The 25,578-nt window shown below is 49.5% G+C and overlaps 1 protein-coding gene across 2 annotated transcripts in view; it reads right to left on the bottom strand.

Annotated features, from left to right (window-relative positions):
- Positions 1-24,312, bottom strand: part of RELL1 (RELT like 1) — a 76,883-nt gene extending 52,571 nt beyond the window's left edge. The window contains exon 1 of one of the 2 annotated variants that reach the window (XM_077279922.1): positions 24,119-24,312. In XM_077279922.1, coding sequence (XP_077136037.1) covers positions 24,119-24,170 — 52 coding nt within the window. In that variant the 5' untranslated portion in view covers positions 24,171-24,312. The remainder of the gene's footprint in view (positions 1-24,118) is intronic. The other variant, XM_077279923.1, reaches the window with a different exon arrangement.
- Between the last annotated feature and the right edge of the window lie 1,266 nt (positions 24,313-25,578).

Genomic DNA, 25,578 nt, shown 5'->3' with positions numbered 1-25,578 from the left:
GGAAGCCCTCTGTTCAAAGACCACTGGTAAATACTACAATACGCAGACATTTAATGCACATACAGCACAGAGAGAAATATAGGGACACGCATCTTAATCATAAAGTTCTTCCCCGTTGCCCCTGGTTTAGTATCCGGCCCCCTCATGACGTCTGCCTTTACTGACATGTGACATAATGGCTGGTGGTAATGATCTCACCGATACCAGCGTGGTCCTCAAACAGGACGTCACCCGTGTAACAAGTCCCTACGTGACATTTCTTCCCCTACTCAATATTCCACCATCACCGGTGAGTGATATTATTGATAAATGGAGGAAACTGCAACTCCACGTAAAGTCACAGAGCGGGGTCCCCGAGTGCTGAGGAGCAGAAGGTACAAAGTCACTAACTGCTGACTCCATAACTGCAGAGGTCAGACATCCTCTGGTATTAACATCAGCACAAACACTGTGCCCCCCGCCGGGAGCTTCATGGCCGACCAGCTGCATGCAGCCGTACATCACCAAGCACAATGCCGAGTGTCAGACGCAGTGGTGTAAAATCGCCACCAATGGGCACTGGAGAGATAGAAACGTGTTCTTTACAGTGACGGATCATACTTTTGTATCTGGCATCTTGATGGACAAGTACCTACCTCGCTGCATTGTGCCAACAGTAAAGTTTGGTGGAGGAGGGGTACTGCTATGGGGATGTTTTTCAGAATTTGGCCTTTTAGTCCCGTAGTTCCAGTGAAAATTTTGGACATTTGTGTGCAGTTTTGGGAGGCCGTTTGCTACTCCCCATGACTGTGCCTCCGTGCACAATGTAAGATCCATAAAGTCATGGTTGAGCAAGTTTGGCATGGAAGAACCTGACTGGCTGCACCGAGACCAACCTCAGCCCCATCCAACACCTTTGGGATGAAGAAGAGCAGAGATTGTGAGCCGGTCCTCTCCTCAAACATCAGGGAATGACCTCACAAATGCTCTTCTGGATGAATGGACACAAACACCGCCAAAAGATTATAGGAAAACTCCCCAGAATAAGAGTGAGATGTTATAGCAGCAAAGGACCCCATAGTAATGGCCGTGGCTTTAGAATGCTCCTTGTGGGTGTGATGTGGAGGTGTCCAGTACGTTCACCCATATAGTTTATAATGACGTGTATGTTTACGTAAAGCGAATCTGTCACCATGTCGGCTACCTCATCTTAGAGCAGCCTAAAGAATGGAAAGAGACCCTGATTCCAGCGATGGATCACTTCGTTTACTGGATGTAGCCTTTTTTTAAATGAGGCAACATAGCAGAGCTCAGAAAGCTGTCCCTGCCCACACCAGAGCTCTTATGTACAATGTATATTGACAGCGAGCTGCTTATCACAGGAAGGGGGTGTGGTCAGAGCAGGGCTCATGTGAGCTGTAGCCCAGGAAGTGATAATCTCCTGCTGATAAAACATTTGTTGTATTGAAACACCACACAGCCTAATAAGTAACATCCCTGAAAGGTGTCCCTCATCACTACCTTAAATTACACAGAAAAAACCTGCTGACAGATTTCCTTTAACTGCATGTATACATTTCTGCCGAAAACATAGGCACAAAGGGGCATGTGTTGTCCATAGGGCTCCGTTTCCCAGCTCACATTGGTAGCTTTCCCCATAGAGGCAATGTATCTGTAACACTCACATCCTGTGTATACTCAGTGTAAGAGCAGGAGCCTCTGTATACAGCACAAAGTGTAATGGAAGCCGAGCCCTCGTGAATAGCAGAGCGTGAGTCACTGGTCATGTGTGGACTAGTGATGACGCTCCGCTTTCTAGAAACAATGTGTAGTGTCACGGGGTTATGAAGGTGACGTCGCTCGGCTGTTTACTTCCCTCAGTCAGGAGCAGATTTCCGCCTCTTAGAAACCCCGTCCATAATCTCACCACAACTCCTAAACTTCACGCTATATACAATGTGTGCCAACCAATACCAAGAAGTAGAATAGCAGATATATCTCGGTGTATCTGGTGCAAGCACCACTGGCTGCATTATACCCTCCGAGATGCCTTCTCTGCACTCATTTATCAACGGGATACAAGACGTTTGAGGAGTTTGGCGAATCTTCATATAGAACACGACTGACAGATGCTTCTGTAATTTGTAGCTTCTCCAAGGGCGAGAATTTGCAATAAGTGCAGCATATCCGCACCACCCGCATCTCCTCAGCAGGCGGCTCCTTCAGGCCAAGGAGAACCTACAGAGACTTTTCGCATGGGAGACACAGAAGAAGAATAGACCAATTTTTTCTTAGTACAAGTCCTCGTTCTATCTAAAGAGGCAATTCGCATATCCTGACTCCTGTTGACATTTTTGCATCTGTACTATTTTGGGTGATTTTTCTTGCAAATGTCCCTTTAGATTTTCAGCCTGAACTTACTGCGCAGTGCAGGAGATTGAGAATTATAGCCAAGACATGGAGAGACGAGCTGTGGCCGGCAAAGGATAAGTCCGAGTGTGAGAGGAAGTCGCAGGACGCTTGTAGTAATGTCACTATTTCTGGGGAACATGCATGGCACTAGGCAGGCAGTATATCACAGGGCATGCCACACTGTATACATAAGTACCTGAGCAATGTACGGACAGTACATGAAAGTACAAAGCACCAACAATTAAAGACGCCCTCCTCCTCCCTTAATATACTGCGTATATTATATGGCACTGTGTACTTATAGTTACTCATTTTGCTTTCTAACAAATTAATCCTTCTGTTTTCCATTAGGTCTATGACATCATGTGATTAAAAATGACTAAGTGAATCCTTCTAAGCTTTATCTCTCTCTCATCTATGTGTCTAAACTGATCACATATGGCATCTCCATCACCAGTGTGACTCCACCCAGTACAGGACGGCACTGAGCATGTGTGGCATCTCCATCATCACTGTGACTGCACCCAGTACAGGACGGCACTGAGCATGTGTGGCATCTCCATCACCAGTGTGACTCCACCCAGTACAGGACAGCACTGAGCATGTGTGGCATCTCCATCATCACTGTGACTCCACCCAGTACAGGACGGCACTGAGCATGTGTGGCATCTCCATCATCACTGTGACTCCACCCAGTACAGGACGGCACTGAGCATGTGTGGCATCTCCATCATCACTGTGACTCCACCCAGTACAGGACAGCACTGAGCATGTGTGGCATCTCCATCACCAGTGTGACTCCACCCAGTACAGGACAGCACTGAGCATGTGTGGCATCTCCATCATCACTGTGACTCCACCCAGTACAGGACGGCACTGAGCATGTGTGGCATCTCCATCATCACTGTGACTCCACCCAGTACAGGACGGCACTGAGCATGTGTGGCATCTCCATCATCACTGTGACTCCACCCAGTACAGGACAGCACTGAGCATGTGTGGCATCTCCATCACCAGTGTGACTTCACCCAGTACAGGACAGCACTGAGCATGTGTGGCATCTCCATCATCACTGTGACTCCACCCAGTACAGGACGGCACTGAGCATGTGTGGCATCTCCATCATCACTGTGACTCCACCCAGTACAGGACGGCACTGAGCATGTGTGGCATCTCCATCATCACTGTGACTCCACCCAGTACAGGACGGCACTGAGCATGTGTGGCATCTCCATCATCACTGTGACTCCACCCAGTACAGGACGGCACTGAGCATGTGTGGCATCTCCATCATCACTGTGACTCCACCCAGTACAGGACGGCACTGAGCATGTGTGGCATCTCCATCATCACTGTGACTCCACCCAGTACAGGACGGCACTGAGCATGTGTGGCATCTCCATCATCACTGTGACTCCACCCAGTACAGGACAGCACTGAGCATGTGTGGCATCTCCATCACCACTGTGACTCCACCCAGTACAGGACAGCACTGAGCATGTGTGGTGTTGTGAATTTGGATTCTGGGCTCCCCCGGTGGCTACTGGTGGAATTGAACTGGTGTCTTCATCTTCTCTGTTCACCTGTTCCCATCAAGATGTGGGAGTCGCTATATAACCTTGCTGCTCTGTTAGTTTCTTGCCGGTCAACAATGTTATCAGAAGCCTCTCTGTGCTTGTTCCTGCTCCTAGACAACTACTAGATAAGTTGGACTTTTGTCCATGTTTGTTTTTGCATTTTTGTTCCAGTTCACAGCTGTAGTTTCGTTACTGTGTCTGGAAAGCTCTTGTGAACAGGAATTGCCACTCTGGTGTTATGAGTTAATGCCAGAGTTTTAAAGTAATTTCTGGATGGTGTTTTTGATAGGGTTTTTAGCTGACCATGAAAGTGTCCTTTCTGTCTTCTGCTATGTAGTAAGTGGACCTCAAATTTGCTAAACCTATTTTCATACTACGTTTGTTATTTCATCTTGATTCACCGCCAATACATGTGGGGGGCCTCTGTCTCCTTTCGGGGTATTTCTCTAGAGGTGAGCTAGGACTAATATTTTCCTCTGCTAGTTTTATTTAGTCCTCCGGCTGGTGCTGGGCATCTAGAATCAACGTAGGCATGCTACCCGGCCACTGCTAGTTGTGCGTTAGGTTTAGTTCATGGTCAGCTCAGTTTCCATCTTCCAAGAGCTAGTTCCTATATATGCTGATGCTATGATCTCTTGCCATTGAGATCATGACAGTTTGACCGGCCCACTAAAGGGTTAAAATCCTTGGCTGAGAAAGGAGAGAAATAAGTAGTCTGCTGAAATTTTTTTTTTTTTTTTTTTTCTCTCCTTTGAATGGCTCTGTGTTCACCTGTTTGCAATGGATCTTCAGAGTGTAACTGCAGGTTTGAATAATCTCGCCACGAAGGTACAAAATTTGCAAGATTTTGTTTGTCATGCACCTGTATCTGAGCCGAGAATTCCTTTGCCGGAATTTTTCTCGGGGAATAGATCTGGGTTTCAGAATTTTCGAAATAATTGCAAATTATTTTTGTCCCTGAAATCTCGCTCTGCCGGAGATCCTGCACAGCAGGTCAGGATTGTGATTTCCTTGCTCCGGGGCGACCCTCAAGACTGGGCTTTTTCACTGACACCAGGGGATCCTGCGTTGCTCAATGTGGATGCGTTTTTTCTGGCCTTGGGGTTGCTTTATGACGAACCTCATTTGGAGCTTCAGGCAGAAAAAACTTTGATGTCCCTATCTCAGGGGCAAGATGAAGCGGAAATTTACTGCCAAAGATTCCGTAAATGGTCTGTGCTTACTCAGTGGAATGAGTGCGCCCTGGCGGCGACTTTCAGAGAGGGTCTCTCTGATGCCATTAAGGATGTTATGGTGGGGTTCCCTGTGCCTGCGGGTCTGAATGAGTCCATGACAATGGCTATTCAGATCGATAGGCGTTTGCGGGAGCGCAAACCAGTGCACCATCTGGCGGTGTCCACTGAGAAATCGCCAGAGAGTATGCAGTGTGATAGAATTCTGTCCCGAAGCGAGCGGCAGAATTTTAGACGGAAAAATGGGTTGTGTTTCTATTGTGGTGATTCTACTCATGTTATATCAGCATGCTCTAAGCGCACTAAAAAGCTTGGTAAATCTGTTTCCATTTGCACCTTACCGTCTAAGTTTATTCTATCTGTGACCCTGATTTGCTCTTTGTCATCTATTACCACGGACGCCTATGTCGACTCTGGCGCCGCTTTGAGTCTTATGGATTGGTCCTTTGCCAAACGCTGTGGGTATGATTTAGAGCCTTTGGAGACTCCTATTCCTCTGAAGGGGATTGACTCCACCCCATTGGCTAATAATAAACCACAATACTGGACACAAGTAACTATGCGTATTAATCCGGATCACCAGGAGGTTATTCGCTTTCTGGTGCTGTATAATCTACATGATGATTTGGTGCTAGGATTGCCTTGGCTGCAATCTCACAACCCAGTCCTCGACTGGAGAGCTATGTCTGTGTTGAGCTGGGGATGTAAGGGGGCTCATGGGGACGTACCTGTGGTTTCCATTTCATCATCTATTCCCTCTGAAATTCCTGAGTTCCTGTCTGACTATCGTGACGTCTTTGAAGAATCCAAGCTTGGTTCGTTACCTCCGCACCGAGAGTGCGATTGTGCCATAGATTTAATCCCGGGTAGTAAATACCCAAAGGGTCGTTTATTTAATCTGTCTGTGCCTGAACATGCTGCTATGCGTGAATATATAAAGGAGTCCTTGGAAAAGGGACATATTCGTCCATCGTCATCTCCCTTAGGAGCCGGTTTTTTCTTTGTGTCAAAAAAAGACGGCTCTTTGAGACCATGTATTGATTATCGGCTTTTGAATAAAATCACTGTTAAATATCAATACCCATTGCCGTTACTGACTGATTTGTTTGCTCGCATAAAGGGGGCCAAGTGGTTCTCTAAGATTGACCTTCGTGGGGCGTATAATTTGGTGCGAATCAGGCAGGGGGATGAGTGGAAAACCGCATTTAATACGCCCGAGGGCCACTTTGAGTATTTAGTGATGCCTTTTGGTCTTTCAAATGCTCCGTCAGTTTTCCAGTCCTTAATGCATGATATTTTTCGCGATTATTTGGATAAATTTATGATTGTGTATCTGGATGATATTCTGATTTTTTCGGATGACTGGGACTCTCATGTCCAGCAAGTCAGGAGGGTTTTTCAGGTTTTGCGGTCTAATTCTTTGTGTGTGAAGGGTTCTAAGTGTGTTTTTGGGGTACAGAGGATTTCCTTTTTGGGATATATTTTTTCCCCCTTTTCCATTGAAATGGATCCTGTCAAGGTTCAAGCTATTTGTGATTGGACGCAGCCCTCTTCTCTTAAGAGTCTTCAGAAATTTTTGGGCTTTGCTAACTTTTATCGTCGATTTATTGCTGGTTTTTCGGATATTGCTAAGCCTTTGACCGATTTGACTAAGAAGGGTGCTGATGTTGCTGATTGGTCCCCTGATGCTGTGGAGGCCTTTCGGGAGCTTAAGCGCCGTTTTTCCTCTGCCCCTGTGTTGCGTCAGCCTGATGTTGCTCTACCTTTTCGGGTTGAGGTCGACGCTTCTGAGATCGGAGCTGGGGCAGTGTTGTCGCAGAAAAGTTCTGACTGCTCCGTGATGAGGCCTTGTGCCTTCTTTTCCCGTAAATTTTCGCCCGCTGAGCGGAATTATGATGTTGGGAATCGGGAGCTTTTGGCCATGAAGTGGGCTTTTGAGGAGTGGCGCCATTGGCTTGAGGGGGCCAGACATCAGGTGGTGGTATTGACTGACCACAAAAATTTGGTTTATCTTGAGACCGCCAGGCGCCTGAATCCTAGACAGGCGCGCTGGTCATTATTTTTCTCTCGGTTTAATTTTGTGGTGTCATACCTACCGGGTTCTAAGAATGTTAAGGCGGATGCCCTTTCTAGGAGTTTTGAGCCTGACTCGCCTGGTAACTCTGAGCCCACAGGTATCCTTAAGGATGGAGTGGTATTGTCAGCCGTTTCTCCAGACCTGCGGCGGGCCTTGCAGGAGTTTCAGGCGGATAGACCTGATCATTGCCCACCTGATAAACTGTTTGTTCCTGATGATTGGACCAGTAGAGTCATCTCTGAGGTTCATTCTTCTGCGTTGGCAGGTCATCCTGGCATTTTTGGTACCAGGGATTTGGTGGCAAGGTCCTTCTGGTGGCCTTCCCTGTCACGAGATGTGCGAGGCTTTGTGCAGTCTTGTGACGTTTGTGCTCGGGCCAAGCCTTGTTGTTCTCGGGCTAGTGGATTGTTGTTGCCCTTGCCTATTCCTAAGAGGCCTTGGACGCACATCTCGATGGATTTTATTTCAGATCTGCCTGTTTCTCAGAAGATGTCTGTCATCTGGGTGGTGTGTGACCGTTTCTCTAAGATGGTCCATTTGGTTCCTCTGCCCAAGTTGCCTTCTTCTTCCGAGTTGGTTCCTCTGTTTTTTCAAAATGTTGTTCGTTTGCATGGTATTCCTGAGAATATCGTTTCTGACAGAGGGACCCAATTCGTGTCTAGATTTTGGCGGGCATTCTGTGCTAGGATGGGCATAGATTTATCTTTTTCGTCCGCTTTCCATCCTCAGACGAATGGCCAGACTGAGCGGATTAATCAGACCCTGGAGACATATCTGAGGTGTTTTGTGTCTGCTGACCAGGATGATTGGGTTGCTTTTTTGCCATTGGCGGAGTTCGCTCTCAATAATCGGGCCAGCTCTGCCACTTTGGTGTCCCCGTTTTTCTGTAATTCGGGGTTTCATCCTCGATTTTCCTCTGGTCAGGTGGAATCTTCGGATTGTCCTGGAGTGGATGCTGTGGTGGAGAGATTGCATCAGATCTGGGGGCAGGTGGTGGACAATTTGAGGTTGTCCCAGGAGAAGACTCAGCTTTTTGCTAACCGCCGTCGTCGTGTTGGTCCTCGTCTTCGTGTTGGGGACTTGGTGTGGTTGTCTTCTCGTTTTGTCCCTATGAGGGTCTCTTCTCCTAAGTTTAAGCCTCGGTTCATCGGCCCGTATAAGATATTGGAGATTCTTAACCCTGTTTCCTTCCGTTTGGACCTCCCTGCATCCTTTTCTATTCATAACGTTTTTCATCGGTCATTATTGCGCAGGTATGAGGTACCGGTTGTGCCTTCCGTTGAGCCTCCTGCTCCGGTGTTGGTTGAGGGTGAGTTGGAGTACGTTGTGGAGAAAATCTTAGACTCTCGTGTTTCCAGACGGAGACTCCAGTATCTGGTCAAGTGGAAGGGATACGGCCAGGAGGATAATTCTTGGGTGAATGCATCTGATGTTCATGCCTCTGATCTGGTTCGTGCCTTTCATAGGGCCCATCCTGATCGCCCTGGTGGTTCTGGTGAGGGTTCGGTGCCCCCTCCTTGAGGGGGGGGTACTGTTGTGAATTTGGATTCTGGGCTCCCCCGGTGGCTACTGGTGGAATTGAACTGGTGTCTTCATCTTCTCTGTTCACCTGTTCCCATCAAGATGTGGGAGTCGCTATATAACCTTGCTGCTCTGTTAGTTTCTTGCCGGTCAACAATGTTATCAGAAGCCTCTCTGTGCTTGTTCCTGCTCCTAGACAACTACTAGATAAGTTGGACTTTTGTCCATGTTTGTTTTTGCATTTTTGTTCCAGTTCACAGCTGTAGTTTCGTTACTGTGTCTGGAAAGCTCTTGTGAACAGGAATTGCCACTCTGGTGTTATGAGTTAATGCCAGAGTTTTAAAGTAATTTCTGGATGGTGTTTTTGATAGGGTTTTTAGCTGACCATGAAAGTGCCCTTTCTGTCTTCTGCTATGTAGTAAGTGGACCTCAAATTTGCTAAACCTATTTTCATACTACGTTTGTTATTTCATCTTGATTCACCGCCAATACATGTGGGGGGCCTCTGTCTCCTTTCGGGGTATTTCTCTAGAGGTGAGCTAGGACTAATATTTTCCTCTGCTAGTTTTATTTAGTCCTCCGGCTGGTGCTGGGCATCTAGAATCAACGTAGGCATGCTACCCGGCCACTGCTAGTTGTGCGTTAGGTTTAGTTCATGGTCAGCTCAGTTTCCATCTTCCAAGAGCTAGTTCCTATATATGCTGATGCTATGATCTCTTGCCATTGAGATCATGACAGTGTGGCATCTCCATCACCAGTGTGACTCCACCCAGTACAGGACAGCACTGAGCATGTGTGGCATCTCCATCATCACTGTGACTCCACCCAGTACAGGACGGCACTGAGCATGTGTGGCATCTCCATCATCACTGTGACTCCACCCAGTACAGGACAGCACTGAGCAGCATGTGTGGCATCTCCATCATCACTGTGACTCCACCCAGTACAGGACGGCACTGAGCATGTGTGGCATCTCCATCATCACTGTGACTCCACCCAGTACAGGACGGCACTGAGCATGTGTGGAATCTTCATCATCACTGTGACTCCACCCAGTACAGGATGGCACTGAGCATGTGTGGAATCTTCATCATCACTGTGACTCCACCCAGTACAGGACAGCACTGAGCATGTGAGGCATCTTCATCACCAGTGTGAGCCCACCCCGTAAGGACGGCACTGAGCATGTGAGGCATCTTCATCACCAGTGTGAGCCCACCCCGTACAGGACGGCACTGAGTATGTGTGGAATCTTCATCATCACTGTGACTCCACCCAGTACAGGACGGCACTGAGCATGCGTGGCATTCTTCATCACCAGTGCGACTCCACCCAGTACAGGACGACAATGAGTATGTGTGGCATCTTTATCACCAGTGTGAACCCACCCAGTACAGGATGGCACTGAGCATGTATGGATCTTGTGCTGAGATAACAGTGCAGCATGTGATGCAGTCTCTTTAGAAGTACACAAATACAGTTATATGAAAAAGTTTGGGAATGCAGATTGCACATTTTCTGTTAGTACAATGAACCTCATTTCAAGGCAGAAACATTACTGTGTCCAACAGTTATTAGATATATGAAACTGAAATAGCTGTTGCAAAAAAAACTATTTTTATAAAACATTAAGCTTAAGATTAATAGGGGTGCCCAAACTTTTTCATATAACTGTAGCACAAGCCATGGCTTCTTTTCTCTGACAGAGTACATTAACATCAGCAAAAATTCTGCAAGTCTTTGAAAACTCCTTTAAGCATTTGTTATCAGTTGTCACATACAGGGCAGTCCTGTAACTAATGAAGGCTGCCAGTACTAGAAACTGGATCCAGTAGTGCAGCTTTTGTGTGCCTTCACAACAGAGCCTTCCCTTGATGTGACCTTATGTAAAAATGCAGGAATTTTCAGACGTAATAAAAGCTGGCAAACTGCAGCCTGAATCCAGCAACTGGTGATCCAACCAGGTCACATAACTGGGACAGATTATATCCAAGTGATAGCAGTATAATGAAGACCACGAATGGGGGGGAACAGAAAACCATGACAGGAGGCAGAGAGAATTATAGATCTAAGGGGACCCCACTCTAGTGATCCACTTATGCCCATGCAGGTTCACTCCTGGCCATTTAAAAAAAGAAAAATAAAACTTGGAACAAAATCTGCTAAGTGTGAATGTACTCTTCTACTAATGCCTCTTGGCACCAATACCAATGACTGGGGATTCAACTTGCTTTTAACTTGGCGCTCACTTTTGTAGTGCCAGAGGTGCCATAAGTCAGTGCAGGGGTCCACTTTGGCAACATATTGTAAGAAAAAGGAAGAACAACATAATCGTAAAAATGTTTCTCAATATGCGGAAAATTCACCTTGTAACAGGTATATTTCCCTCTTCTAATAAAATATTCCTAAAATAGAAACTCAAAGGTGATACAGCACTCCAGTAAGGGCACATTCACACATCAGTTTTTCCCTATACATGTGCAATTTTTATACCGGTCAGCACACAGCCCCTCTTTAATAGTTTAGTAAAAGGTTGTTTTTTTTTGTTTTGTTTTTAAACTTTGAACTCCGGATATGCACTATTTTCATGTTTCTATCAAAATCCCCTATTTAGGTCCAAGGTCATACGGCCATCAGCAGAATGATGATTTGGCCCATCATTTGGCTGACAGCCATCTTTGTCGACTAGCCCATACACAGGAGCACTCATTTGGCAAAGCACTTGTGTTCTCTATGAGATTGCTACCAAGAGACATCTCTGCCGGCAGCTTACCTGCAGGAGGACAAAACGACAATGCCCAATCGTGCCCCCTTAGGCTATGTGCGCACGTTGAGTATTTGCTTGCAGAAATTTCTGCAAGGTTTCTGCATCTCATGACAGGAAAAACACTGTCGAAAAAAAAGTGCATTTATGCTGCGTTTTTGTACAGTAATGAAAGCTTTTTTGAGCTAAATAAAGATATTTAAAAAAAAAAAGTTTTGTGATGTAATTTCTTGGTTCAACACTACCTTTTTCATGCTGATGCAGTAGCATCAGAGTAATGGGATTAGGGCTTGGGGGTCAGCAACTGTCCTTGACACCTAGCCCTAGGCTTAGGGTACCGTTACACTAAACGACTTACCAACGATGACGACCAGCGATACGACCTGGCCGTGATCGTTGGTAAGTCGTTGTGTGGTCGCTGGGGAGCTGTCACAGACAGCTCTCTCCAGCGACCAACGATCAGGGGAACGACTTTGGCATCGTTGAAACTGTCTTCAACGATGCCGAAGTCCCCCTGCAGCACCCGGGTAACCAGGGTAAACATCGGGTTACTAAGTGCAGGGCCGCGCTTAGTAACCCGATGTTTACCCTGGTTACCATTGTAAAATTAAAAAAAAAAAAAACACTACATACTTACATTCTGATGTCTGTCACGTCCCCCGCCGGCGTCCACAGGGTTAAAACTGCTTTCGGCAAGAGCGCTGCTAATATGCACGCGCTGCTGCCGAGAGCTTCCCTGCACTGAATGTGTCAGCGCCGGCAGTAACAGCGGTGACGTCACCGCTGTGCTCTGCTTTACGGCCGGCGCTGACACAGTCAGTGCAGGGAAGCTCTCGGCAGCAGCGCGTGTATATTAGCAGCGCTCTTGCCGAAAGCAGTTTTAACCCTGTGGACGCCGGGGGACGTGACAGACATCAGAATGTGAGTATGTAGTGTTTTTTTTTTAACTTTTACAATGGTAACCAGGGTAAATATCGGGTTACTAAGCGCGGCCCTGCGCTTAGTAACCCGATATTTACCCTGGTTACAAGTGAACACATCGCTGGATCGGCATCACACACGCCGATCCAGCGATGACAGCGGGTCATCAGCGACCAAAAAAAGGTCCTGATCATTCCCATCAACCAACGATCTCCCAGCAGGGGCCTGATCGTTGGCCGCTTTCACACATAACGAGATCGTTAGCGGGATCGTTGCTACGTCACCAAAAGCGTGACGTTGCAACGATATCGTTATGTGTGACTCAGCCTTTAGTAATGAAAAGGTGTCAGCCTGACACCCTCATTACTAAGTCGCTAAGTAAACACAAACACACACATTGTCACCAGCGTATGCAAGAGCGTTAACACAACAAAAGTACCATACATAGGCTGCAACCAGACAGCAACTGTTAATGGTAAAGGGAAAAAATGAAAAAAAAAATTGTGTGGGCTCCGGCATAATTTTAATAACCAACAGAGCTGTTAATATTCTGGGAAGGTGCCAATAGCCATTAAGGTTGCCAGGCTATTAATATCAGCTCACAGCAGTTTGCTTATGCTTTTCTGGTGTCCCCTTGTAAACTAGCCAGTAAAAAATTGACATAGGGTCCCCATATAAAATGTAACCAGCAAAAGCTAGGCAGACAACTGCGGGCTGATATTAATAGCCTAGGAAGGGGCCATGGATACTGCCGCCTCCCAGACTAAAAACCATCAGCTCTCAGCCGCCATATAAGATGCGCCAAATCTGGCACTTAGCCTCGCTCTGGCAAGTGGCAAGCGCTGGCAAGTGGGGTTCATATTTGTGAGGTTGATGACACTTTTGCATTGTCAGGTGACATCAAGCCCACAGGTTAGTAATGGAGAGTCATCTATAAAAGACACCTATCCATTAGTAACCTCATAGTGATAATTTATAAAAATACAGACACCCAGAATAAAGTTCTTTATTTGAAATCATGACACAGACTCATTTATTAATCTAAATTAAACCATACTCATCGAATGACTAGTCCACTGAAGTCAATGTCTCCTGCAACAAAAGTAAAATAAACCACAATATTCCTGACCTGTCCGCAGAGATGATAATCCATAATGTCACACGACAATCCTGATTACACATCAGTGATGTGACTGCTCTTAAAGACAGCCGGTGATACATTGACAGGAGGTATCACTCCTGCAGTGTATAGCACTGAGCTGCTGTGAGAGATCACCTGAGTCTATCAGCTGATCAGCTCCGGTGATCTCCCTTACGGCACCACTGCTGTGTGGGAAAGTTCTCACGCAGATGTGCCGTAAGTGAGAGCACTGGGGCTGATGGAGTCCGGTGAACTCTCACACCCCAATGTTTATTGGGAGCATATGAAATGTCCAATGTCAGGTCCCGATGTATGAGGTGGTCTTGAGTTGAGCTTGCATCTTTCCCAGCAGATGCCGTCTGTGTTACACAGCCATCATATGCACACAATGTCTTTTTTTCAGGTGGGCTACAACAACCTATAAGCTTCCTGAAAAAGAACTGAATAAATGCTCAAAAGAAATTAACATATAGATTTCTATGTCAAAGTGACTTGCTGCTCATATGTTCATGTTTTTTAGCTTATTTTAGTGTTTCAGGTTTCCAAAGACGCAAAGCGGATAAAAGAAGTGACCTGACCAATCATTTGGCACAAGCCGATCACTTAAAGGGAATCAGTCACCCCAAAAATCGTGTATGAGATAAGGCCACCGGCATCAGGGGCTTACCTGAAAGATGAGAAAAAGAGGTTAGATTATAGTCACCCAGGGGCAGTCCCGCTGCGGTCCGGGTCCGATGGGCATCGCGATCCGGTCCGGGGCCTCTCATCTTCTTACAATGACGTCCTCTTCTTGTATTCACACTGCGGCTCCGGCGCAGGCGTACTTTGTCTGCCCTGTTGAGGGCAGAGCAAAGTACTGCAGTGCACAGGCGCCAGGGAATGTCAGAGAGGCCCAGCACCTGTGCACTGCAGTGCTTTGCTCTGCCCTCAACAAAGTACGCCTGCGCCAGAGTCACGGCAGGAAGACATTACAAAATGCTGTAGCTAAGCCCCTGAATAGCGGTGGCCTTAGCTCATATATGATTTTTGGGGTGACAGATTCCTTTTAAAGTGACCAAAACAGACACTTTAATACAAAAAATGCCAGCATGTCCTGAAGAATCTTCCTTCTGAAAAGACATTGTGCACATATAAATTAACATCAGCAGGCAGAGCTGCTGTTAACCCCTTAAATGTCGCTGTCAATTTGACACAAGAAAAATTTAAGTTTTGGTTTTTTTAAAAAAATGAAAAAAAAAAAAACAAAAAAAAAAAAAAGCCAGTATCTCAATATGCTTTGTCTTCTCATCATGCAAGCAACTCCAAAATATCCAAATAAAGGCCGATATGTCCGAAGGTGCATTCAGACAACAGCTTTCTCTCTCCCAACCTGCCACACCATATACATAAATGCTCGCCAGAGCTTTCATGCTCCCATATTGGAGAGCCATCTGATATGTCTGGCAATGCTAGTCTCTGCCTCATCGCCACATCATCCGTCAAGAAAAAGATCTGTCAGGACTGTATATGCATTAAGGTACCTTCACACTAAACGATATCGCTAGCGATCCGTGACGTTGCAGCGTCCTGGATAGCGATATCGTTTAGTTTGACACGCAGCAGCGATCAGGATCCTGCTGTGATGTCGCTGGTCGTTGAACAAAGTTCAGAACTTTATTTGGTCGTCAGACCGGCGTGTATCGTCGTGTTTGACACCAAAAGCAACGATACCAGCGATGTTTTACACTGGTAACCAGGGTAAACATTGGGTTACTAAGTGCAGGGCCGCGCTTAGTAACCCGATGTTTACCCTGGTTACCAGTGTAAAATGTAAAAAAACAAACAGTACATACTCACCTTCGCGTCCCCCGGAGTCCGCTTCCCACACTGACTGAGCGCCATAAAGTGAAAGTGAAAGTACAGCACAGCGGTGACGTCACCGCTCTGCTGTTAGGGCCGGCGCTCAGTCAGTGCAGGGAGCGGACGCCGGGGGACGCGCGAATGTAAGTATGTACTGTTTGTTTTTTTTACATTTTACGCTGGTAACCAGGGTAAACATCAGGTTACTAAGCGCGGCCCTGCGCTTGCGCTATGTATGGGTGCTGTAACTGCAGAAATAATCAGTTTTGTTATTTGTCCAAAATACCTTTTCTTCAGTCCTGGAGGCCGGCCTTTCCCCCCTGCTTCAGACGCCACACAGACGTCACTCAAATCCTCTTGGCGCCGCCTCATCGCTGTTTTGAAATGATCCGGCGCCTGCGCTCTTTTCTCCTGCCTGGTGCAGGCGCAGTGAGCGCTGCCCGTCTGTCCTCATATGCAGTCTAGCTGACTGCGCGGCCACCCTGCCTGTGATTCCCAGCCCCGCAGTATGAATAAATCAGAAGACACTGGGGGGGTGACAGGTTCCCTTTAAATGCCACTGTCAACGTTTGACAGCGGCATTTAACTAGTTAATAGCGGCAGGTGGATCGCGATTCCACCAGCCGCTATTGAGGGCACATGTCAGCTGTACATTACAGCTGACATGTCCGGGCTTTGATGCGGGCAGCCCACATCAAAGCAGGGGATCTGCAATTGGACTTACTATTCCGTCCGAGGTCAGAAAGAGGTGAATTTGTAACTCGCCCCGCAGGTCAGTTTACACAGAGTAAAAAAAAGAAGCACCGTGGGCATGAGATTTCTATTAATCCCATCCACTTTGCTGGAAATATAAGACGTTGACGCACCAAAAACCCATCATGGCACACAGTCTAAGGGTATCCGCACATGGCGTCTTTTTCACCTGGAACCTGGCCGAAACAACAGCTAAAAAAAAATACCAAAAAAAATGAATATATGCACTGATATGTGGAACAGAATTGCTGTGCACATGTTCTATCTTTTTTTACAGCTTCAAAAGCGGTGAAGGAACTAAAAGTAGAGACCGGTCCAATCTTCAGGCAACTTCCACTTGTAGGTTGCCCTTTAAGTTAGAAATAAAAGAAAAGAAAAAAGAAAAATGCCTGCAGCGAAGCCACTGCAAACGCCATCCAAAAAGACACTTTCGGAAGTTGACGGAAATATTTTCCGCTTCAAAAACGATCCCGAGACAGACGAGGATATTCTCACACTAATTTTGATGTGGATTTTTGGACACTTTTTAGCCAATTTTGTGTTTTGGGGGAGTTTTTCTTCTACTGATTTAGTAAATAAATGCAGAGCCCCCACACCCTCCATATCCCCGAGCAGAAAAGCCTCAAGAACACACTCTAAACACACATGACCTACAATGTTTTTGTGAAACCGACTTTTCTATAAGCGATTCACCCCTAAGAAAAAATATCCACACGGGCTGTGCCGATTCAAAGATCAGCTGCTAATGCCGCGAGGAACTAGAAAGTAACGGCAGGGGACACGAAACATTACATAGTCAGGTTAAAACCATCTGTCCTCATTATTAGACTGGCACTTCCAAACATACGCTCAAAACTAACAGTCTGTCTCATTAGATAGCCGAAAAACATGAAGAGATCCAAGATACTATTAAAATAAGGCTTTATTAGTGGAAAATATATCCAATGCCATAGTGCACAAGCACCTAAACAAGAAATGGGAAGCTACCACGAATATTATGCTAAAAAGCACTTTTTTTCAATATAAGACAGGAGGCAGCGCGCTAAGTATAAATCAGGTACACACCACTTTACATTGCATAAGCATACATTGGCTTCTTCCGGGGGCGTCGGAAGAAGCCAATTGCGAAACGCGCGTTGGGGTGAGGTGGGACGCTGGGCCAGTTACAGGTAGATATGGCGGTTGCTCTTGTACATTTAATATATTGATGTCACTATATGTATGCTTATGCAATGTAAAGTGGTGTGTACCTGATTTATACTTAGCGCGCTGCCTCCTGTCTTATATTGAAAAAAAGTGCTTTTTAGCATAATATTCGTGGTAGCTTCCCATTTCTTGTTTAGGTGCTTGTGCACTATGGCATTGGATATATTTTCCACTAATAAAGCCTTATTTTAATAGTATCTTGGATCTCTTCATGTTTTTCGGCTATCTAATGAGATAGACCGTTAGTTTTGAGATTACATAGTCAGGGCCTTCAGAGGGATCGCTTATACTGAAGCCAGAAACACGTGGGTGCAATAAGGGACATATAGGACACAGAAGGACAATTCCTCCAATTGGGTTTTGTAAATATTTCAGAGTTAGTAAGTACAGAAGCCTCCGATACATTACGCTCCGATGAAGAAGCATAAGCCCGCCGGCTGATGGACTCCATAAGGCATCACTGGTGTTGGAGTATTAATTGGCTGCATAACTAGCGATTCCTGCAATGTTCGGCTGTCATACACTGCCTGCTTTATAGTAACCAAGGGTCAGATAAGGCTACGTTCACATTTGCGGCCAGCGCCGCAGCGTCGGGCGCCGCAGCGGCGCCGCATGCGTCATGCGCCCCTATATTTAACATGGGGGCGCATGGACATGCGGCGCACTTGCGTTTTGCGCCGCATGCGTCGCTGCGGCGCCCGCGTCGGGGCGCAGAGGACGCAGCAAGTTGCATTTTTGCTGCGTCCAAATTCAATGAAAAAAACGACGCATGCGGCGCAAAACGCAGCGTTGTGCATGCGTTTTGCTGCGTTTTTGTTTGCGTTGTGCGCTGCGGCGCCGACGCTGCGGCGCACAACGCAAATGTGAACGTAGCCTAATCTGTGCACGCTGGTGCCAGGGAAGGGTTGGTGCAGCGTGCGGCTGCACAGACCTCATCCATACAAAGCCTCTGGATATGGAATATCTACGGAAAGATCAATGTCCACGTCCTGCCCAGAATCCTGTGTGTAGGCTCCAACAGGTGACCGTCCTGAGAATTCTGCCCTTCACATACAATACAGATCTGTAATCCATCAAACAATGTAATCTCCAGCATTGTTAGACATTTTGATAACTGTGGTCTGAGTAGTGGGGTGGGCTGCCCTCATTGCTGGGACCTCAATCAGGGCAGCAGAAATTCATCGCTTTTCTGCGTTGCACAGAGGAGCAAGGACTCTGCGGCTCCACTCACTGTCCATGGGGCTGTTGGCCTCTGTAAGGCTATGTGCACACATTGCGGATTTTGCTGCGGACCCGCATCTGTTTTGACGCTGCGGATTCGCATGTTTTCCATGAGTTTACAGTACCATGTAAACCTATGGAAAACAAAATCCACAGTGCACATGCTGAGGAAAATACAGCGTGGAATCGTAGTGGTGTTTATTCAGCAGCATATCAATTCTTTGTGCGGATTCCGCAGCGGTTTACACCTGCTCCTCAATAGGAATCCAAAGGTGTAAAACCGCAGGTGGAATCCGCAGAAAATATGCGGGTAATCCGCAGTGCGGTTTACCTGCAGATTTTGCAAAAACAGTGCGGAAAAATCCGCACACCAATCCGCAACGTGTGCACATAGCCTAACTTCTGAACAGGTCGTTATAGCCGGGAGACTCTAAGGCCGCTATTTGGTCATGAATTGCCATGGCAAACATCAGGGCCACACAATCATGATCTCAGGGTGATGATGGGGTTCAAAAGGAAGCCCCCCGCACTCTATTAACCGTTTATATGATATAGTAACTATTGACAGCAGCATCTAAGGGGTTAAACAGATATGGATGGTGCCGACACTGATACAGCAAGTTGTCAGATATAGTGTACAGCCGACAGATACAGGATTATCACCTGTATGGGGATGCTAGTCTCTAACATCTCAGGCCAGCAAAAAAATATATTGGCGGTCAATAAGGGGTTAAAGCACCTGCGCCCATCGGTCATATACTCACGTTTTTCATGAGCGCTCCAGTCCGGCGATGTGAGCGCAGATTCCGATTGGCTGCAAGGTCAGACGTTACATCACAAGCTCTCAATACAAGCGGACCAGGGCAGAACCCAGCTCTCATAGACTTACATGGATTAGTGACCTGCGGCTCAGTCCATGAAACACTGCAGCAGAGGGCAGGCCACAGACCGCAGGAGACGGAGCGGAGGTGAAAACAGGTGAGCATCAGACAGGGGACTTGGATTTTAAGCATCACTAACAGTGAAATATAAAACCAGCTGGAGTGGCGCCTACTACAGTTTTCCCTAAGATTACAAACGGTTAAAAGAAATGGCATGGCCATTCTTCAGGAATATGCTCTATACTTTACAATACAGTCATGGGAAAGCTCAAAAAGGCGCTTATATTTGATTGGCCAAGGTGGGTTTAAAATGGAACTAAACCTTCAACAATCTCAATATTACAGGTGATTCTAAGAAACTTTTTGTTATGTTTTGTCAAAGAAATTTGTTTCCTTGCCCACTAACCAGCCAACATCCCTCATCCCGGTCTCCTGAAGCTATCATACTCTCCCACAGCGCTGCCATGTATTGTGCGCAGGTAAATCCTCTGTGCTGACTGAACCGTGAGGATCTACAGCGTCCAATACATTTCTACTGATGTGATTTCTGTATGAGACTTGCGTCTCCGCAAGAGAATGTTCCGGTCTTGATATACGTGCTACACGTCAGTCTCCGCGGGTGATCAGCAGGAGACTATGCACGCATATTGGATTCCTAGAAATCCCACCCACTACGCTGTCACAGCTGACCGTGGCAGGTTTGACGCTGCATAAACACGCAGCATCCAACCAACAGCAGTCGCTGATCGTGGGCACACACCCTTAAGAAAAAATATATACTCCCCTCCAGGATTTATAACACTCCACTGCACTCACTGCTGTGTCACCCGTACAACTGTGGGCATCAGCATCTGTCAGGGATGTCACATGGCCTCTGATCGGCTGCAGCCTTCACAATAGGGAGCGGTTGTGCAGTTTCCTGCCGCGGCCTCTATTCCGTAAATGGAGCGGTGCTGTGCAGCTCCACAACTGAGCGATTACAACTTCCGCCAACACCGGGAACAGCTGATCGGCGGGGGTGCCAGGCATTGCTCCCCCACAGATCAGACATTGATGACCTATCCTAAGAATAGCCCAAAAATATTAAAGCTATGGACAACCCCTTTAATGAATTTGGGCTGCACAAGTGTCACCTAAAAAAATAAATGGAAAAAAGTTATCGATCTCAGAGAACATAGCGACACTATGTACCATCATTTTCTCCATTACAAGAATCAGAACTAAAGTGATTGTTGTTAATATTAATAATAAAAGTGACACCCGTAGAGGTTTGGTCATACTGACCTGGAGAGGCAGACTGCCTGGTCACATTCACTGCACCACTGATGCCATAGGGCTCCTATCACATCGCATTCTGGCACCCGCTCGCTGGTCCCGTCGGTGCTTATGTAAGAGCCCCCCCGGCAAACGGGATTTGGGTGTATGTGCCAACAGGGCCATAGACTACAATGGTGCAGACAGACTGAGCGTGCCCTCTGCCGTGCATCATGTTCGGGCATATACACCTACTGGAGACGGACACTCAGACGCAGTCTACTAGGGTGTGAAAGCACCCCAAGAGAAAACCAGTATCAGGATATAATGGCGTCTTCCTAAATTATAACTCTTCCCGCAATAAACAAGTCCTCACACAGCTATGGAAGAATAAGAACGGGGTAGAGGGGGGCAAAGAACAAAAATGACCAATGATGAGCAGCAAGGGCAGCACAGATCATCTAATATATAATTGCCTAGAATACTACTTCCTGCAATTTGTGCCAACTTCCGTGGCTTTGTCCGGAGCTAATGTCCGGAGCTAATGTCTGGAGCTAATGTCTGGAGCTAATGTCCGGAGCTAATGTCCGGAGATAAGTGACGTCACCAGTGTCCTACACCCAGGCAGAGCACAGGGGCCCCAGGCAGCATATGGGGCCCCAGGCAGAGCACAGTGGCCCCAGGCAGCATATGGGGCCCCAGGCAGAGCACAGTGGCCCCAGGCAGAGCACAGGGGCCCCAGGCAGCATATGGGGCCCCAGGAAGAGCACAGGGGCCCCAGGCAGAGCACAGGGGCCCCAGGCAGCGCACAGGGGCCCCAGGCAGAGCACAGGGGCCCCAGGCAGCGCACAGGGGCCCCAGGCAGCGCACAGGGGCCCCAGGCAGCGCACAGGGGCCCCAGGCAGAGCACAGGGGCCCCAGGCAGAGCACAGGGGGCCCCAGGCAGAGCACAGGGGCCCCAGGCAGCATATGGGGCCCCAGGCAGAGCACAGTGGCCCCAGGCAGAGCACAGGGGCCCCAGGCAGAACATGGGGCCCCAGGCAGAGCACAGGGGCCCCAGGCAGAGCACAGGGGCCCCAGGCAGCATATGGGGCCCCAGGCAGAGCACAGTGGCCCCAGGCAGCATATGGGGCCCCAGGCAGAGCACAGTGGCCCCAGGCAGAGCACAGGGGCCCCAGGCAGAGCACAGGGGCCCCAGGCAGCATATGGGGCCCCAGGCAGCATATGGGGCCCCAGGCAGAGCACAGTGGTCCCAGGCAGAGCACAGGGGCCCCAGGCAGCTTATGGGGCCCCAGGCAGAGCACAGTGGCCCCAGGCAGCTTATGGGGCCCCAGGCAGAGCACAGTGGCCCCAGGCAGAACACAGGGGCCCCAGGCAGAGCACAGGGGCCCCAGGCAGAGCACAGGGGCCCCAGGCAGAGCACAGGGGCCCCAGGCAGCATATGGGGCCCCAGGCAGAGCACAGTGGCCCCAGGCAGAGCACACACCAAATCGGAGGCCGAGGGGCCCCGCCAACCAAATCGGAGGCCGAGGGTCCCCGCCAACCAAATCGGAGGCCGAGGGTCCCCGCCCACCAAATCGGAGGCCGGGGGTCCCCGCCCTCCAAATCGGAGGCCGGGGGTCCCCGCCCTCCAAATCGGAGGCCGGGGGTCCCCGCCCTCCAAATCGGAGGCCGGGGGTCCCCGCCCACCACATCGGAGGCCGAGGGTCCCCGCCCATCAAATTGGAGGCCGAGGGTCCCCGCCCACCAAATCGGAGGATAAGGGGCCCCGCCCACCAAATCGGAGGCCGAGGGGCCCCACCAACCAAATCGGAGGCCGAGGGGCCCCACCAACCAAATCGGAGGCCGAGGAGCCCCGCCCACCAAATCGAAGGCCGAGCGGCCCCGCCCACCAAAGCGGAGGCAGAGGGACCCCGCCCACCAAATCGGAGGCCGTGGGGCCCCGCCAACCAAATCGGAGGCCGTGGGGCCCCGCCAACCAAATCGGAGGCCGAGGGTCCCCGCCCACCAAATTATTCTTATATTTGAATAAAGTATATATGTATTCTAGACTCCCGATTCTTTAGAATCGGGCTGCCATCTAGTCTCTTTTAAATAGCCAGTAAGACGACATCCAGCAGATGAAGTGCAACCAGACATGGCGCCTCCACCGCTGGCACCGGACATGATGTAACCAGACGTGGCGCCTCCACCGCTGGCACCGGACATGATGTAACCAGACATGGCGCCTGCACCACTGGCACCGGACATGATGTAACCAGACATGGCGCCTCCACCACTGGCACCGGACATGATGTAACCAGACATGGCGGCTCCACCACTGGCACCGGACATGATGTAACCAGACGTGGCGCCTTCACCACTGGCACCGGACATGATGTAACCAGACATGGCGGCTCCACCACTGGCACCGGACATGATGTAACCAGACATGGCGGCTCCACCACTGGCACCGGACATGATGTAACCAGACATGGCGGCTCCACCGCTGGCACCGGACATGATGTAACCAGACATGGCGGCTCCACCGCTGGCACCGGACATGATGTAACCAGACGTGGCGCCTCCACCGCTGGCACCAGACATGATGTAACCAGACGTGGCGCCTCCACCGCTGGCACCGGACATGATGTAACCAGACATGGCGCCTTCACCGCTGGCACCGGACATGATGTAACCAGACATGGCGCCTCCACCGCTGGCACCAGACATGATGTAACCAGACGTGGCGCCTCCACCGCTGGCACCGGACATGATGTAACCAGACATGGCGCCTCCACCGCTGGCACCGGACATGATGTAACCAGACGTGGCGCCTCCACCGCTGGCACCAGACATGATGTAACCAAACTTGGCGCCTCCACCGCTGGCACCGGACATGATGTAACCAGACTTGGCGCCTCCACCGCTGGCACCGGACATGATGTAACCAGACATGGCGCCTTCACCGCTGGCACCGGACATGATGTAACCAGACATGGCGCCTCCACCGCTGGCACTGGCATTATATACTGATCCATAATGTATAACATTATGTGTATATATGTGTGAGACCACCTACAAGCACAGTGCACTATCTGCAGCATACATAGCTATTAGGGCATGCTGGGAGTTGTAGTTCCACCACGGTTGCAAGGCTGCAGGTTCTTGACCTTCCATAAGGTACATAATTGTCGGATAAGACTCCTTTCCGCACACCACACCCTGCACCGTACGAGGAGCGGTGCACAGGATACACCGGCGCCCCACATCTCCGGCGCTGCTGCAGACATGCGGAGGGGAGAAGTTTACAAAGTTGCCTCAAAGTTCCGTGAGTGGGAGGCGGGGGTCGTCCTCTTACCGGCGCTGCGGACCACTCTCCACGGTCCCTGGAGCTTCACTACCGGAGACATCTCTGCTCTGCCGCCCGCGCTCTCTCTCCCGCCTGTCACTCAGCTCCTGAGCTCCGCCACCGGGCAGCTAGTGGGCGGGGCGTAGATGAGGGCGGGGCTACACACGGGAGCGCTCGCTCCATCCCGGCCGCCATCTTGGAGGAGAATGAGAGAGTACTGGCTGTCGGCTGCTGCTGTACAGGCTGCTTGTTATGGAGGCAGCTATGTGTAAAAGTCTCCCAGTTGTCTGAAGCAACCACAACACTAGTCACAAAAGTGAAATACAGTCCCAACATTGGCAGCGTCACCGATCCTCTAGGTCTCTTATGGTGGCAGCCGCCTCCGCTATGCTCTCATCACTCATTGTGGGATGGCTGGAGACAGCTGACCATCATTTTTGGCGGTCTCCGACTGTCCGACAATGTGTGGTAGTGGATCCCGCACCATTCCGACCTCGCACCACTCCGACCTTGCACCACTGTGACCCCGCACCACTCTCACCCCGCACCACTGCGACCCCGCACCGTTCCAACCTCGCACCATTCCAACCTCGCACCGTTCCAACCTTGCACCATTCCGACCCCGCACCACTGCAACCCCGCACCATTCCGACCCCGCACCACTGCAACCCCGCACCATTCCGACCCCGCACCACTGCGAACCCGCACCGTTCCAACCTCGCACCATTCCGACCTCGCACCACTGCGACCCCGCACCATTCTGACCCCGCACCACTGCGACCCCGCACCATTCTGACCCCGCACCACTGCGACCCCGCACCACTGCGACCCCGCACCATTCCGACCTCACACCACTGCGACCCCGCACCATTCCGACCTTGCACCAAGTGCGACCCCCACCATTCTGACCCTGCACCACTGCGACCCCGCACCATTCTGACCCCGCACCACTGCGACCCCGCACCATTCCGACCTCGCACCACTGCGACCCCACACCACTCTGACCTCGCACCACTGCGACTCCGCACCATTACAACCTCGCACCACTGCGACCTCACACCACTCTGACCTCGCACCACTGCGACTCCGCACCATTACAACCTCGCACCACTGCGACCCCGCACCATTCCGACCTCGCACCACTGCGACCCCACACCACTGACCTCGCACCACTGCGACTCCGCACCATTACAACCTCGCACCACTGCGACCCCGCACCATTCTGACCTCGCACCACTGCGACCCCACACCATTCTGACCTCGCACCACTGCGACCCGCACCATTCTGACCTCGCCCCACTCTGTCCTCGCACCCCACACTATTCTGACCTCGCACCACTGCAACCTCGCACCACTGCGACCCCGCACCATTCCGACCTCGCACCACTGCGACCTCGCACCACTGTGACCCCACACCACTCCGACCCCGCCTCATTGCGACCCCGCAACAGTCTGACCTCAAACCACTG

This window comes from Ranitomeya variabilis, chromosome 1 (genome assembly GCF_051348905.1).
Source record: "Ranitomeya variabilis isolate aRanVar5 chromosome 1, aRanVar5.hap1, whole genome shotgun sequence".
NCBI lineage: Eukaryota > Metazoa > Chordata > Amphibia > Anura > Dendrobatidae > Ranitomeya > Ranitomeya variabilis.
This window is presented reverse-complemented; position numbering and strand designations above follow the sequence as displayed.